Source organism: Doryrhamphus excisus, linkage group LG3 (assembly GCF_037039965.1).
Source record: "Doryrhamphus excisus strain RoL-2023G ecotype Guam linkage group LG3, RoL_Dexc_Guam_v1.1, whole genome shotgun sequence".
Lineage (NCBI taxonomy): Eukaryota > Metazoa > Chordata > Actinopteri > Syngnathiformes > Syngnathidae > Doryrhamphus > Doryrhamphus excisus.
The window spans coordinates 4,242,012-4,256,573 of NC_136359.1; the positions used below are offsets into that span (position 1 = coordinate 4,242,012).

At 29.8% G+C, this 14,562-nt stretch overlaps 1 protein-coding gene across 4 annotated transcripts in view; it reads right to left on the reverse strand.

Annotated features, from left to right (window-relative positions):
• Positions 1-745: 745 nt before the first annotated feature.
• Positions 746-14,562, reverse strand: part of agtpbp1 (ATP/GTP binding carboxypeptidase 1) — a 43,024-nt gene continuing 29,207 nt past the window's right edge. For 2 of the 4 annotated variants that reach the window (XM_058072105.2, XM_058072107.2), the window contains 6 exons: positions 13,459-13,639; positions 13,258-13,387; positions 13,051-13,182; positions 10,332-10,508; positions 9,706-9,857; positions 746-2,879 (listed from right to left, as the gene is read on the reverse strand). In XM_058072105.2, the coding sequence (XP_057928088.2) occupies positions 2,663-2,879; positions 9,706-9,857; positions 10,332-10,508; positions 13,051-13,182; positions 13,258-13,387; positions 13,459-13,639 (989 nt within the window). In that variant the 3' untranslated portion in view covers positions 746-2,662. Of the gene's footprint in view, positions 2,883-9,705; positions 9,858-10,331; positions 10,509-13,050; positions 13,183-13,257; positions 13,388-13,458; positions 13,640-14,562 lie in introns of all 4 variants that reach the window. The other 2 variants (XM_058072106.2, XM_078789480.1) reach the window with 1 other exon arrangement.

A 14,562-nucleotide genomic window follows, 5' to 3' on the forward strand; every position in this document is an offset into this window, starting at 1 on the left:
GGTGGCGCTACAGGTGAAAACGTGACCTTTTTCAAAAGTGCAAAAAAATGAACTATAAAGTTGATAATAGATGCTAGACTGCAAGGAGTGACCTGTGGCGTGACCTTGTGACCTTGTTTGTGTTGCTCATCATGAACCGCCATGTTTGTCTCAACATTCAATATTTGTGTTGTTTCATCAACACCTTTTTGGATTCAGCCAGGTAAACAAAGTACAGTAGAACCTCTGACTATGCTCAAAAACGTATTTATATGCGTTTATAACCCCCCCAAAATTATCCCTTATACTTACAAAGAGGTGATGACGCAATTGCGCACTAAACTATGTCACTTTTGGAGCCGTTTTGAGCCATAAAAATGATCACAAGAATGCAGAATTGCACTTGATAAGAGCTTAGCATGAGTGTAAAAACACACAGGAAGTGGAAGAGCGTGGAGGAGTGTAGCGTGCAGAAGGTTATGCAATTTTAACGAAGATAAAAAGTTCCTGGTGTTATTCATTCATTCATTCATTTTCTACCGCTTCCTCATGAGGGTGGCGGTCGCTGGTCGCCAGCCAATCACAGGGCACATATAGACAAACAACCATTCACACTCACATTCATACCTATGGACAATTTGGAGTCGCTAATTAACCTAGCATGTTTTTGGAATGTGGGAGGAAACCGGAGTACCCGGAGAAAACCCACGGGGAGAACATGCAAACTCCACACAGAGATGGACGAGGGTGGAATTGAACCCTGTGAGCTGTGAGTTCTGCGCGCTAACCACTAGACCGCCGTGCCCCCCTTCCTGGTGTTATATCCGTTTATATTTTGATAAGCTGCTTTTCACAAAAAGCTAAATTTCTCCCTTTTATAGTTGGGAACTGATATTTTCCTGAAACTTACCTATGTTCTACTGCGGATTACTAAAGAATAATAACGTATAAAAGGTAGAAAAAAAACTTTTCTACACAGCTACAGAAGAAAATATTCTGTGTGCCAGGCAAAATGATCTAAAATGGTCGGTTTCTTCTAAAAAACAAGTGTAAAAAGAAGTCAACCACTCTTTTATTGAACTGTATGTGAAGTATGTCCCTTTTTTGCTGTGTTTTGTGAACAAAAATATAAGTAAGACACAATTTTATACATTTGTATGACTGAACTGCTGCAAATGAACTGAAAGTTTAAATTGTGTAACAGTAACAGTTCCTGGTGTTATATTCGTTTATATTTTGATAAGCTGCTTTTCACAAAAAGCTTCCTTTTATAGTTGGGAACTGATATTTTCCTGAAACTTACCTATGTTCTACTACGGATTAAATAGTGTGTAAAGATAGTACACATCATTTAAGTTCATTCATTCATTTTCTACTGCTTTTTCCTCACGAGAGTCGCGGGGGTGCTGGAGCCTATCCCAGCTGTCTTTGGGCGAGAGGCGGGGTACACCCTGGACTGGTGGCCAGCCAATCACAGGGCACATATAGACAAACAACCATTCACACTCACATTCATACCTATGGACAATTTGGAGTCACTAATTAACCTAGCATGTTTTTGGAATGTGGGAGGAAACCGGAGAACCTGGAGAAAACCCACGAATGCACGGGGAGAACATGCAAACTCCACACAGAGAGACGGCCGAGGGTGGAATTGAACCCTGGTCTCTTAGCTGTGAGGTCTGTGTGCTAACCACTCGTCCGCTGTGCCGCCCCATCATTTAAGTTCAATTCTACTAAAATTATTTTTATTATTTTTCCTCTTCATATTTGGACTGATTGGCTGGCGACCAGTCCAGGGTGTACCCCGCCTCTCGCCCGAAGACAGCTAGGATAGGCTCCAGCACTCCCTCCCGCGAACCCTCGTGAGAAAAAAGCAGTAGAAAATGAATGAATGAATATTTGGATTGATTTCTCCCTTTTTTGCTGTTTGGTGTTTTTGTGTCCTTGTTAAAATGATAATTTCCGAATGGCCCCTGGTGCCACACTTTGGACCCCCAGTGCTTGAGGTTCACTGTATTACGGACGTCATACAGAAATGCCGGCCTAGAAGCTTGGGGGGGTGGGGGGGGGTAAACGTCACATTAAAAAACAAATAAAAAGCAAAACACAAGGACTATAGTCTGGAGCAACTGTACCATTATGGCCGCTACACTACGTACTTATGAGACGTGACAGACGACTCTAGAGGTTCCACTGTACGGTATCGTGCATTGCACTTCAAGAAGGGAGTGGGGGGGTGTTGCAGAAAAGAGACAAAGAGTATGTGAGGTCAGGTGTCGTTCGTCCAAACGGGACGACCGGGTCACTAAAACAAGCGTCCTCGCCCCCGCTCCCACTTCCTTGTTGGAAGAGTTTAAAAAAAAAAAGTTAAAGTGCAGGGTGAGACCGAGAAGGCAAGTGGGGGGGGTGACTTTAATGGCGGTCTGTCAAGACGTTCAGGGGGGGGTTCAGATAGCTTTGGATCCAAAATGGGAGGTCGGTGTGAGCCTCCGATGCCACCCCCCCTCCCAGGTCATTATGGTTGTTTCCCTTCTTCTTAGCTCCATGATTACTGCATATGAAAAAATGTGGGACAAAACAAGCAAAAATATGGGATAAGGGGTCCTTTTTTTGGGGGGGGGGGGGTTGAACTTCAGCTTAAAACAAATAAAGTAAAAAAAAAAAAAAAAAAAACTGAAAGTCACTGGCTGGCGACAGGCCCGCATTTCCAGGCCCCGTGACCGCTCTCCGGGTCCGACGGACGCTCCGGACGCAAGTCGGGAGTCTCCGGGATTTCTCTGCTGCCGGCGCCGGCCTCGTTGTCGGCTTCGCCGTCCTCGTCGTTGCTCTCGGCGCTGTAGTCGACGGCTTCCAGGAAGGAGGGCTCATCCTCGTCCATCACGTAGGTGGTGGGGCAGCTGCTGCGCCGCAAAAAAACGGTAAAGATTATTCGCCACCCAAAATATGACCTCGGGGGGGGAAAAATATTACAAACGCAATTATTGAGTGGCTAGCATACAATGCTAACTTAAAACAGTTAAGTTTCAAATAATGAGGTTTGCACATTTGCACAAAACGCTCAGTTTGAAAAGGCGTGGTTAAAACAGTTCCTTTGTGATGTCACAGAGGGGCAGACTCCTTATATGGATCATAGTTTGGTCACACAACCATTCCTATCACAGCTTAGTGGGCATGCGTGGAATAAATTAAAACACTGCATTTTGGCAGGGAGCACAAATCCAAGGAAATCCAGCTGGAATAGGTGCAGATTCTGGAAAATCTCAAGTTTTCTGTGTGGGTTGTATTGTGTGTAGCTGCTCTATAGGAGACCACCACTCAATACAAAGGATCGAAAAATGAGCAAAATAGGTCCCCTTATATAAATATGTTGATTTGTAGTTTTTTAAATACATATATATATATATATATATATTCATATAAATAATATAAAAAATATTATATTTCTTTAAAAAATGTTGTATACAACTCATCGGTTTATATATCGGATATCAACCGATGAGTTGTATACAATATATTTTTTAAATTGATTATATATTAATATGAATAATATAAAAAATATTATATTTCTTTAAAAAATATTATATATATATATTATATGAATAATATAAAAAATATCATATTTCTTTAAAAAATATTATATTATTTATATTAATATATAATCATTTTTTATCAACCGATGAGTTATATACAATATATATATTTTTAAATGACTAGATATTAATATAAATAATATAAAAATATTATATTTTTAAAAAAAAAATTGTATACAATATTTTTTTCAAATTGATTATATATTAATATGAATAATATAAATAATATTATATTTCTTTAAAAAAAATTATATATATTTTTAAAAAATGATTATATATTAATATAAAAAATATAAAAAATATTATATTTCTTTAAAAAATATTGTATACAACTCATCGGTTGATATATCGGATATCAACCAATAAGTTGTATACAATATAAAAAAGATGATTATATATTAATATAAATAATATAAAAAATATTATATTTCTTTAAAATTTTTGTATACAACTCATCAGTTGATATATCGGATATCAACCAATGAGTTGTATACAATATTTTTTTAATTGATTATATATTAATATGAATATATAAAAAATATTATATTTCTTTAAAAAATATTATATTATTTATATTAATATATAATCATTTTTTTATCAACCGATGAGTTGTATACAATATATATATTTTTAAATGATTAGATATTAATATAAATAATATAAAAAATATTATATTTCTTTAAAAAATGTTGTATACAATATATTTTTAATGACTATATATTAATATACATAATATAAAAAAAATTATATTTCTTAAAAAAAAATATTGATATATATTTTAAAAAAATTATTATATATTAATATAAATAATATAAAAAATATTATATTTCTTTAAAAAATATTGTATACAACATTTTTTTAAAGAAATATAATATTTTTTATATTATTTATATTCATATATAATCATTTTTTTAAAATATTGTATACAACTCATCGGTATATATTGGATATCAACCGATGATTGTATACAACATTTTTTAAAGATTAGTTTTCATGATTATCGGTTGCCGATTAATCGGCCATCTCTAAATACAATGTATTCAAAAAACTACAAATCAAAATATTTATATATAAGGGGACCTATTTTGCTCATTTTTTTCGATCCTTTGTATGGAGTGATGGTGTCCTATAGAGCAGCTACACACAATAACCCACACAGAAAACTTGAGATTTTCCAGAATCTGCATTATCGGTTACCGATTAATCAGACATCTCTAATTGTAAGAGGCAAACAAACATGATTTTAATACGCTGTACCAACTTTTGAATGTTATCCATAAAAAAAGCCAACAAGATGGCGGCCATCAGAGCAAAGCGATGATGTCCTAATGGTTGAAATACTCGCTTCGTCTTTTGAGTTTTTTTTTTTGTTTTTTTAGTGGCTTTAGTGGCTTTCTAATGGTGTTAATGGTCTGAAATGCGATCCCCGGGGGGGGTAGACAGTCGATCGCGGGGGCATCGCTCTCGCAAGCGGGACCCAGAAATGGCGCGTCAGTGCGTGTAATGATGATGCTGATGCTGCGCCCGAACGGATAATGACAGCAGGAAATGTCCTTTTCTTTGGGTTTCGATATCTCTTTTTCCGAACACCCTTTTAGTGTGTAACACATCATTTACATCTACACACTAGCTAGCCTTTTACATACTGGCAGACGCTCCCGATGGCCACGATATCATTGCAATGATGACCTATTAAATGCTAAGTGCTAGCATAAGACGGCCTGCTTGAGAGCATCCAATCTCAGAGGAGGACCAGATAGAACATTTTCAAGTCCCTTAATGATCAAAGACATCAATGATGAATGACCGCCTATCGATACCAGTCAGAGTGCGGGGGGAGCGTTAAGTGGTTTGGAGAATAAAAAGCAATTCGCCGTCTTAACAGACAACATCCAAATGAATAAATAAACAACCGGCTTCTTATTTTATATATTTATTAATCCAGAAAACGCTAAAAAATATTATTTTGTACAGTTATTTATGAATTTAATTTTTTTTAGTATATTTTTGAGCTACAAATAATTCATTTAACAATTTTGTTTAATATATTTTTTATTTTATATATTTATTAATCCAGAAAACGCTAAAAAATATTATTTTGTACAGGTTTTTGTGAATTTAAATATTTTTTTGTATACTTTTGAGCTACAAAAAATATTTTTATCAGCATTTCAAAGGGTTTAAATATGTGAAAGATTCATTTAATAAATTTGTTTAATATATTTTTTATTTTATATATTTATTAATCCAGAAAACGCTAAAAAGTGTTATTTTGTACAGTTTTTTATGAATTTAATTTTTTTAAGTATATTTTTGAGCTACAAAAAATATTTTATCAGCATTTTAAAGGGTTTAAATATGTGAAAGATTCATTTAATAATTTTGTTGAGTATATTTTTTATTTTATGTATTTATTAATCCAGAAAACGCAAAAAATATTATTTTAAACAGTTTTTTATGAATTTAAATTTTTTTTTGTATATTTTTGAGCTACAAAAAATTAATTTAATAATTTTGTTTAATATATTTTTTATTTTATATATTTATTAATCCAGAAAACGCAAAAAAATATTATTTTAAACAGTTTTTTATGAATTTAAATATTTTTTTAGTATATTTTTGAGCTACAAAAAATTAATTTAATAATTTTGTTTAATATATTTTTATTTTATATATTTATTAATCCAGAAAACGCTAAAAAATATTATTTTGTACAGTTTTTTGTGAATTTAAATATTTTTTTGTATATTTTTGAGCTACAAAAAATATTTTTATCAGCATTTTAAAGGTTTAAATATGTGAAAGATTCATTTAATAATTTTGTTTAATGTATTTTTTATTTTATATATTTATTCATCCAGAAAATAAAAAAAAATCCATCTATATTTTGAAAATAAAATTAATTTAATAATTTTGTTTTATTTTTTATTTTATATATTTATGTATATATATTTATTAATCCAGAAAACGCTCCAAAATAATATTTTGTACAGTTTTTTATGAATTTAAATATTTTTTTAGTTTATTTTTGAGCAACAAAAAATATTTTCACCAGCATTTTAAAGGGTTTAAAAATGTTAAAGATTGATTTAATAATTCTGTTTAATATATTTTTTATTTTATATATTTATTCATCCAGAAAACGCTCCAAAATATTATTTTGTACAGTTTTTTATGAATTTAATTTTTTTTAGTATATTTTTGAGCTACAAAAAAATCATTTAGCAATTTTGTTTAATATGTTTTTTATTTTATATATTTATTAATCCAGAAAACGCTAGAAAATATTATTTTGTACAGTTTTTTATTTTTATTTTTTTGTATATTTTTGAGCTACAATAAATATTTTTATCAGCATTTTAAAGGGTTTAAATATGTGAAAGATTCATTTAATAATTTTGTTTAATATATTTTTTAGTTTATATATTTATTTATCCAGAAAATGCTCCAAAATATTATTTTGTACAGTTTTTATTAATTTAAATATTTTTTACTATATTTTTAAGCTACAAAAAATATTTTTATCAGCATTTTAAAGGGTTTAAATATGTGAAAGATTCATTTAATAATTTTGTTGAATATATTTCATACATAAGACATCAATGATGAATGAACGCCTATCGATACCAGTCAGAGTGCGGGGGGAGCGTTAAGTGGTTTGGAGAATAAAAAGCAATTCGCCGTCTTAACAGACAACATCCAAATGAATAAATAAACAAGCGGCTTCTTGCTAACCGTTGGTCATTTCATGTTACTGGGAAAGGAACCGCAAGCACCAGTTGGAGTAGCTAACGGTGGCCTCTGCTCTGAGCTACAAAAATATTTTTATCAGCATTTTAAAGGGTTTATGGGTCATTTTAGGGTCATTTAATAATTTTGTTTAATATATTTTTTATTTTATATATTTATTAATCCAGAAAAAAAATCCATCTATATTTTGAAAAATCATTTAATAATTTTGTTTTATTTATTTTATATATTTATTAAACCAGAAAATGAAAAAAAAAATCCATTATTCCATCCAGATTCATTTATTAATTTTGTTTAATATATTTTTTATTTTACCTATTTATTAAACCCAAAAAAATACTTATATATATATTTATATAATATATTTTTAAAAAGTCAAAATATGAAATATTATTTTGTACCGTTTTTTTTATTAATGTAAATATTTTTTTAGTATATTTTTAGCGACAAAAAATGTTTTTATCAGCATTGTAAAGGGTTTAAATATGTGAAAGATTCATTTATTAATTTTGTTTAATACATATTTTATTTTATATATTTATTAAACCAGAAAATTAAAAAAATTACATCTATATTTTGAAAATATTAGGTGAAATAATAAACAAATGTTTGCAGTTAGTCAAACCTAGCTTTTTTCTAAAAACTTATTACATAGAAAGTATATTTTTAAAAATATTATTTTGTATAGTTTTTTATTAATTAAAAAAATTTATATTTTTATCAGCATTTTAAAGGGTTTAAATATGTGAAAGATTCATTAATTAATTTTGTGTAATATATGTATTTTATTTTATATATTTATTAAAACAGAAAATAAAAAAAAATCCATCTATTTTTGAAAATATAAATATAAGGTGAAATAATAAACAAATGTTTGCAGTTAGCCAAACCTAGCTTCATTCTAAAAACTTATTACATACAAAGTATATTTTTATTAAATATTATTTATTATTAATTTAAATATTTTTAGTATATTTTTGAACTACAAAAATATTTTTATCAGCATTTAAAGGGTTTAAATATGTGAAAGATTAATTTATAAATTTTGCTTAATATATTTTTTATTTTTTTATATTAAACCAGAAAAAAAATCTATATTTTGAAAATATAAGGTAAAATAATAAACAAATGTTTGCAGTTAATCAAACCTGGCTTTATTCTAATTTAAATATTTTTTTGTATATTTCTGAGCTACAATATATATTTTTATCAGCATTTTAAAGGGTTTAAATATGTGAAAGATTAATTTATAAATTTTGCTTAATATATTTTTTATTTTATATATTTATTAAACCAGAAAATAAAAAAAAAATCAATATTTTGAAAATATAAGGTAAAATAATAAACAAATGTTTGCAGTTAGTCAAACCTGGCTTTATTCTAATTTAAATATTTTTTTGTATATTTCTGAGCTACAATATATATTTTTATCAGCATTTTAAAGGGTTTAAATATGTGAAAGATTAATTTATAAATTTTGCTTAATATATTTTTTATTTTATATATTTATTAAACCAGAAAATAAAATAAAAAATCAATATTTTGAAAATATAAGGTAAAATAATAAACAAATGTTTGCAGTTCGTCAAACCTGGCTTTATTCTAATTTAAATATTTTTTTGTATATTTCTGAGCTACAATATATATTTTTATCAGCATTTTAAAGGGTTTAAATATGTGAAAGATTAATTTATAAATTTTGCTTAATATATTTTTTATTTTATATATTTATTAAACCAGAAAATAAAATAAAAAATCAATATTTTGAAAATATAAGGTAAAATAATAAACAAATGTTTGCAGTTCGTCAAACCTGACTTTATTCTAATTTAAATATTTTTTTGTATATTTCTGAGCTACAATATATATTTTTATCAGCATTTTAAAGGGTTTAAATATGTGAAAGATTAATTTATAAATTTTGCTTAATATATTTTTTATTTTTTTATATTAAACCAGAAAAAAAATCTATATTTTGAAAATATAAGGTAAAATAATAAACAAATGTTTGCAGTTAATCAAACCTGGCTTTATTCTAATTTAAATATTTTTTGTATATTTCTGAGCTACAATATATATTTTTATCAGCATTTTAAAGGGTTTAAATATGTGAAAGATTCATTTATAAATTTTGCTTAATATATTTTTTTATTTTATATATTTATTAAACCAGAAAATAAAAAAAAATCTATATTTTGAAAATATAAGGCAAAATAATAAACAAATGTTTGCAGTTCGTCAAACCTGGCTTTATTCTAATTTACATATTTTTTTGTATATTTCTGAGCTACAATAAATATTTTTATCAGCATTTTTATCAGCATAAAGGGTTTAAATATGTGAAAGATTCATTTAATAATTTTGTTCGGGTCCCGTTTCTCACCTGACCACTTTGGGCTGCGTCCCGATGAGGTCGCTCTCCAGGTCCAGCAGGTGTTGGTGGTTATGGAGGCCCGTCATTCTCTTCAGCCTCAGCAGGGCCACGCAGAACTGGGCCCCCATCTCCTCCAGCTCCCTGGTGCCAATCTGATATCCCTGCAGGACAACATGAAATGATACGTTCATGTGTTCGTTGAATTAGAACCGGCGTGAGGATGTCCAGCAATAACACTGTGATATCAGTACATGATCATATGTATCTCCTTTTACAGGAAGTGCAGACGCGTGCATGAACCCTTCAAGTCTCAGAAGAGTAGAAACTGGTCACACGGTCACAAAAAGAGCTTTTTGTTCGCTCCCTTTGCAGGAAGTCCTTAACTTGGAAGAGATTTGTGTGTTCCTGCACATCTGGACAAACGCTTTCATGCACAAAAAACGGGAGGGCAAAGCTTTTGAATGTCAAAAACTGCCTCACAACACTTCCTCTGTCTGTATTGGATTCCAAACAAAAAGAGCTCAATATTGGAAAACAGCACCACCTGGTGGACATGCACTATCACTGTTCAACCTCTAATGGTGTTATACAACTTGTTAAACATCATTAAACATGGACGCCGTATATGACATGACCTTATATTTTCCCTGGTCACATCCACAGACGGTGCTCTCCATGGTGTAGCTGCGCTGGACTCCGATTTCCCGCCACACAACCACGCGGGCCGTCGATTCTTTGGAGCGTTCCACCACAAAGCTGCAGCTGGCCATGCTGAAGGCCGGAGCGATCTGGGAGAGGATCTTTGGAAGCGCCTACAAAACACAGGTATTTCCATATTTCTATATCATCTGATGTTAAAGTATCATGCCGTGGAGCTCAATGCAAAAGGTTTTTATAGAAAGTATATTTTTAAAAAGTCAAAATATGAAATATTATTTTTTTAAGTCAAAATATGAAATATTATTTTTAAAAGTCAAAATATGAAATATTATTTGTACTGTTTTTTTTATTAATTTAAATATTTTTTCTATATTTTTGAGCTACAATAAATATTTTTATCAGCATTTTAAAGGCTTTAAATATGTGAAAGATTCATTTAATAATTTTGTTCAATATATTTTTTATTTTATATATTTATTAAACCAGAAAAAAAAATTACATCTATATTTTGAAAATATAAGGTAAAATAATAAACAATTGTTTGCAGTTAGTCAAACCTAGCTTTATTCTAAAAACTTATTACATAGAAAGCATATTTTTAAAAAGTCAAAATATGAAATATTATTTGTACTGTTTTTTTATTAATTTAAATATTTTTCTATATTTTTGAGCTACAATAAATATTTTATCAGCATTTTAAAGGGTTTAAATATGTGAAAGATTCATGTAATAATATTGTTTAATATATTTTTTTATTTTATATATTTATTAAACCAGAAAATAAAAAAAATACATCTATATTTTGAAAATATAAGGTAAAATAATAAACAATTGTTTGCAGTTAGTCAAACCTAGCTTTATTCTAAAAACTTATTACATAGAAAGCATATTTTTAAAAAGTCAAAATATGAAATATTATTTTTAAAAAGTCAAAATATGAAATATTATTTGTACTGTTTTTTTATTAATTTAAATATTTTTCTATATTTTTGAGCTACAATAAATATTTTTATCAATATTTTAAAGGGTTTAAATATGTGAAAGATTCATTTAATAATATTGTTTAATATATTTTTTATTTTATATATTTATTAAACCAGAAAATAAAAAAATTACATCTATATTTTGAAAATATAAGGTGAAATAATGAACAAATGTTTGCAGTTAGTCAAACCTAGCTTTATTCTAAAAACTTATTACATAGAAAGCATATTTTTAAAAAGTCAAAATATTAAATATTATTTTGTACAGTTTTTTATGAATTTAAATATTTTTTAGTATATTTTTGAGCTACAAAAAATATTTTATCGGCATTTTAAAAAGTTTAAAAATGTGAAAGATTAATTTCATAATTTTGTTATATTTGTTTATTTTATGTATTTATTAAAACAGAAAATAAAAAAATATATTTTGAAAATATAAGGTAAAATAATAAACAAATGTTAGTCAGGTAGTCAAACCTAGCTTTATTGTAATTACATATTACATTAGAAAGTATATTTTTAAAAAGTCTATGTATAGTTTTTTATTAATCTAAATATTCTTGAGTATATTTTTGAGCTACAATAAATATTTTTATCAGCATTTTAAAAAGTTTAAATATGTGAAAGATTTATTTAATACTAAACCTATTACATAGAAAGTATATTTTTAAAAAGTCAAAACATGAAATATTATTTTGTACTGTTTTTTTATTAATTTAAATATTTTTTCTATATTTTTGAGCTACATTATTTTTATATTATATTATTATTATTGTAAATTATTGTAAAAACATATTACATAGAAAGTATATTTTTGCAGTAGTAGTTTTTTATTAATCTAAATATTCTTGAGTATATTTTTGAGCTACAATAAATATTTTTATCAGCATTTTAAAAGGTTTAAATATGGGAAAGATTTATTTAATATATTTTTTATTATTTTATATATTTATTAAACCAGAAAAATTACATCTATATTTTTGAAAATATAGGGTAAAATAATAAACAAATGTTTTGAAAAAAAAGTATAAAATATAAGTATAAAGTATATAAAGTATATTTTTAGAGTAGTAGTTTTTATTCATCTAAATATTCTTGAGTATATTTTTGAGCTACAATAAATATTTTTATCAGCATTTTAAAATGTTTAAATATGTGAAAGATTAATTTAATACTTATATTTTGTATTATTTTATATATCTATTAAACCAGAAAAAAAATTACATCTATACTTTAGAAAATATAGGGTGAAATAATAAACAAATGTTTTGAAAAAAGTCTAAAAAATATTATTATAATAGAATAGTATTTTTTTTTTAAATTTATATATTTATTAAACCAGAATTTTTTTTTTAAATCCATCATTCCATCCAGATTCATGTATTAATTTTGTTTAATATATTTGTTATTTTATATATTTATTAAAATAACTAGGGCTGTCTACTAATTATCATTACCGATTATCATCGGCCTGATATCAGCATAAAAATGCAATATCGGTTGATATCACTATCGGATTTTTTTTTTTTTTTTGAAAAGTACATATAAATATGCTGTATCCAAAACATATGTGTTCATTCCACCACAGGAGATGTGTCATGTGACACATATATCGGCATGGGCTGATATCCGTATCAGAAAATGAGAGTTGAGATATTGGCAAAAAAAAAAAATAAAAAATCGGACATCCGTGGTGAAAATCCGTGCTCACCCTGTATCCCAGGTCCTCGTGCAATTCACTGGACGCGGCGCTGATGCTAGATTGCCAGATTGTTTCCTTTAGACTGCAGCCGTACATGAAGACGTTCTTCTTTCTGGAATGGCCGTGGTAGTCGCAGAACACCTTAGACGTGCAAGAAGACCCTAAATAAGATGCAAATTGGGGGTGGTGGGGGGTGGGGGGTGGGGGGTGTCGTACCAGCGGTGCTCTTTGCGTGTGTGCGAGGTACTGCAGCAGGCTCTTGGTGTGGTAGATGGTCGGGTGGAGCTCAGCGTTGGGGTTCTGCCATTGGCGGTTCAAGTCTTCCCCGCTCAGAGAACAGCGATGACTGGACAGACGAGAGAAGAAACACGTGTGACGTCGATCTCGTCGATCTCGCCGCGTCATCGCCGCGCTCACTTTCCGTTGACGACTCCGTCGGGGTTGAGCATGGGGACTATCTTGAAGATGTAGGCTTCTCTCAGGCTGGCCGCTAGCGGGCTGGCGCTCATCAGGAACTCCAGCGTGCCCTTCATCACCCAGCTGGCGTTGGTTTCTCCCGGGTGCACTCTGGCCGACAGGAAGATCAAAGGACGATTTCCTGGAGGGAGAACCCAACAAGAACATCACAAGCGTTAGAATATTATCAAAACCATTGCAATTTTTACGTCCATGTGTTCATTTTATCCCTAAAAAAAACATAATTTCACAACAAAGAATTGCATTATGAAAAATTAGACTATTTTTAGACTATTACTACTTGGTTGATTTATTCTGGAATTGTAAATTGGAATAATTTTTGTTGTTCTGGTTCTGGTTGGCTTCAATAATTTTAATAAGGGTTGTATTCCATTATTACATCTCACATCATTTTTGTTTAGATTTAGTTTTATTTAATTGCAATGACTGTTTTTATTGTGGGTGGCGCAACAGACCTCACAGATAGGAGACCAGGGTTCAATTCCACTCTCGGGTATCTCTGTGTGGAGTTTGCATGTTCTCCCTGTGTGGGTTTTCTCCGGGTATTCCGGTTTCTTCCCACATTCCAAAAACATGCTAGGTTAATTAGCGACTCCAAATTGATTGGCTGGCCACCAGTCCAGGGTGTATGTCTTTGGGCGAGAGAGGCGGGGTACACCCTGGACTGGTGGCCAGCCAATCACAGGGCACATATAGACAAACAACCATTCACACTCACATTCATACCTATGGACAATTTGGAGTTGCTAATTAACCTAGCATGTTTTTGGAATGTGGGAGGAAACCGGAGTACCCGGAGAAAACACAGAGAGAACATGCAAACTCCACACAGAGATGGCCACGGGTGGAATTGAACTCGGGTCTCCAAGCTGTGAGGTCTATGCACTAACCACTTGCAGCCAAATTTGTGCATAGAACACCATAAAAATGAGTCAAAAAATGTAGGATTATTATTTTGGTGTGAAGCAAAATCCTCACGAGGGTTACATGGGTGCTGGAGCCTATCCCAGCAAACAACCATTCACACTCACATTCATACCTATG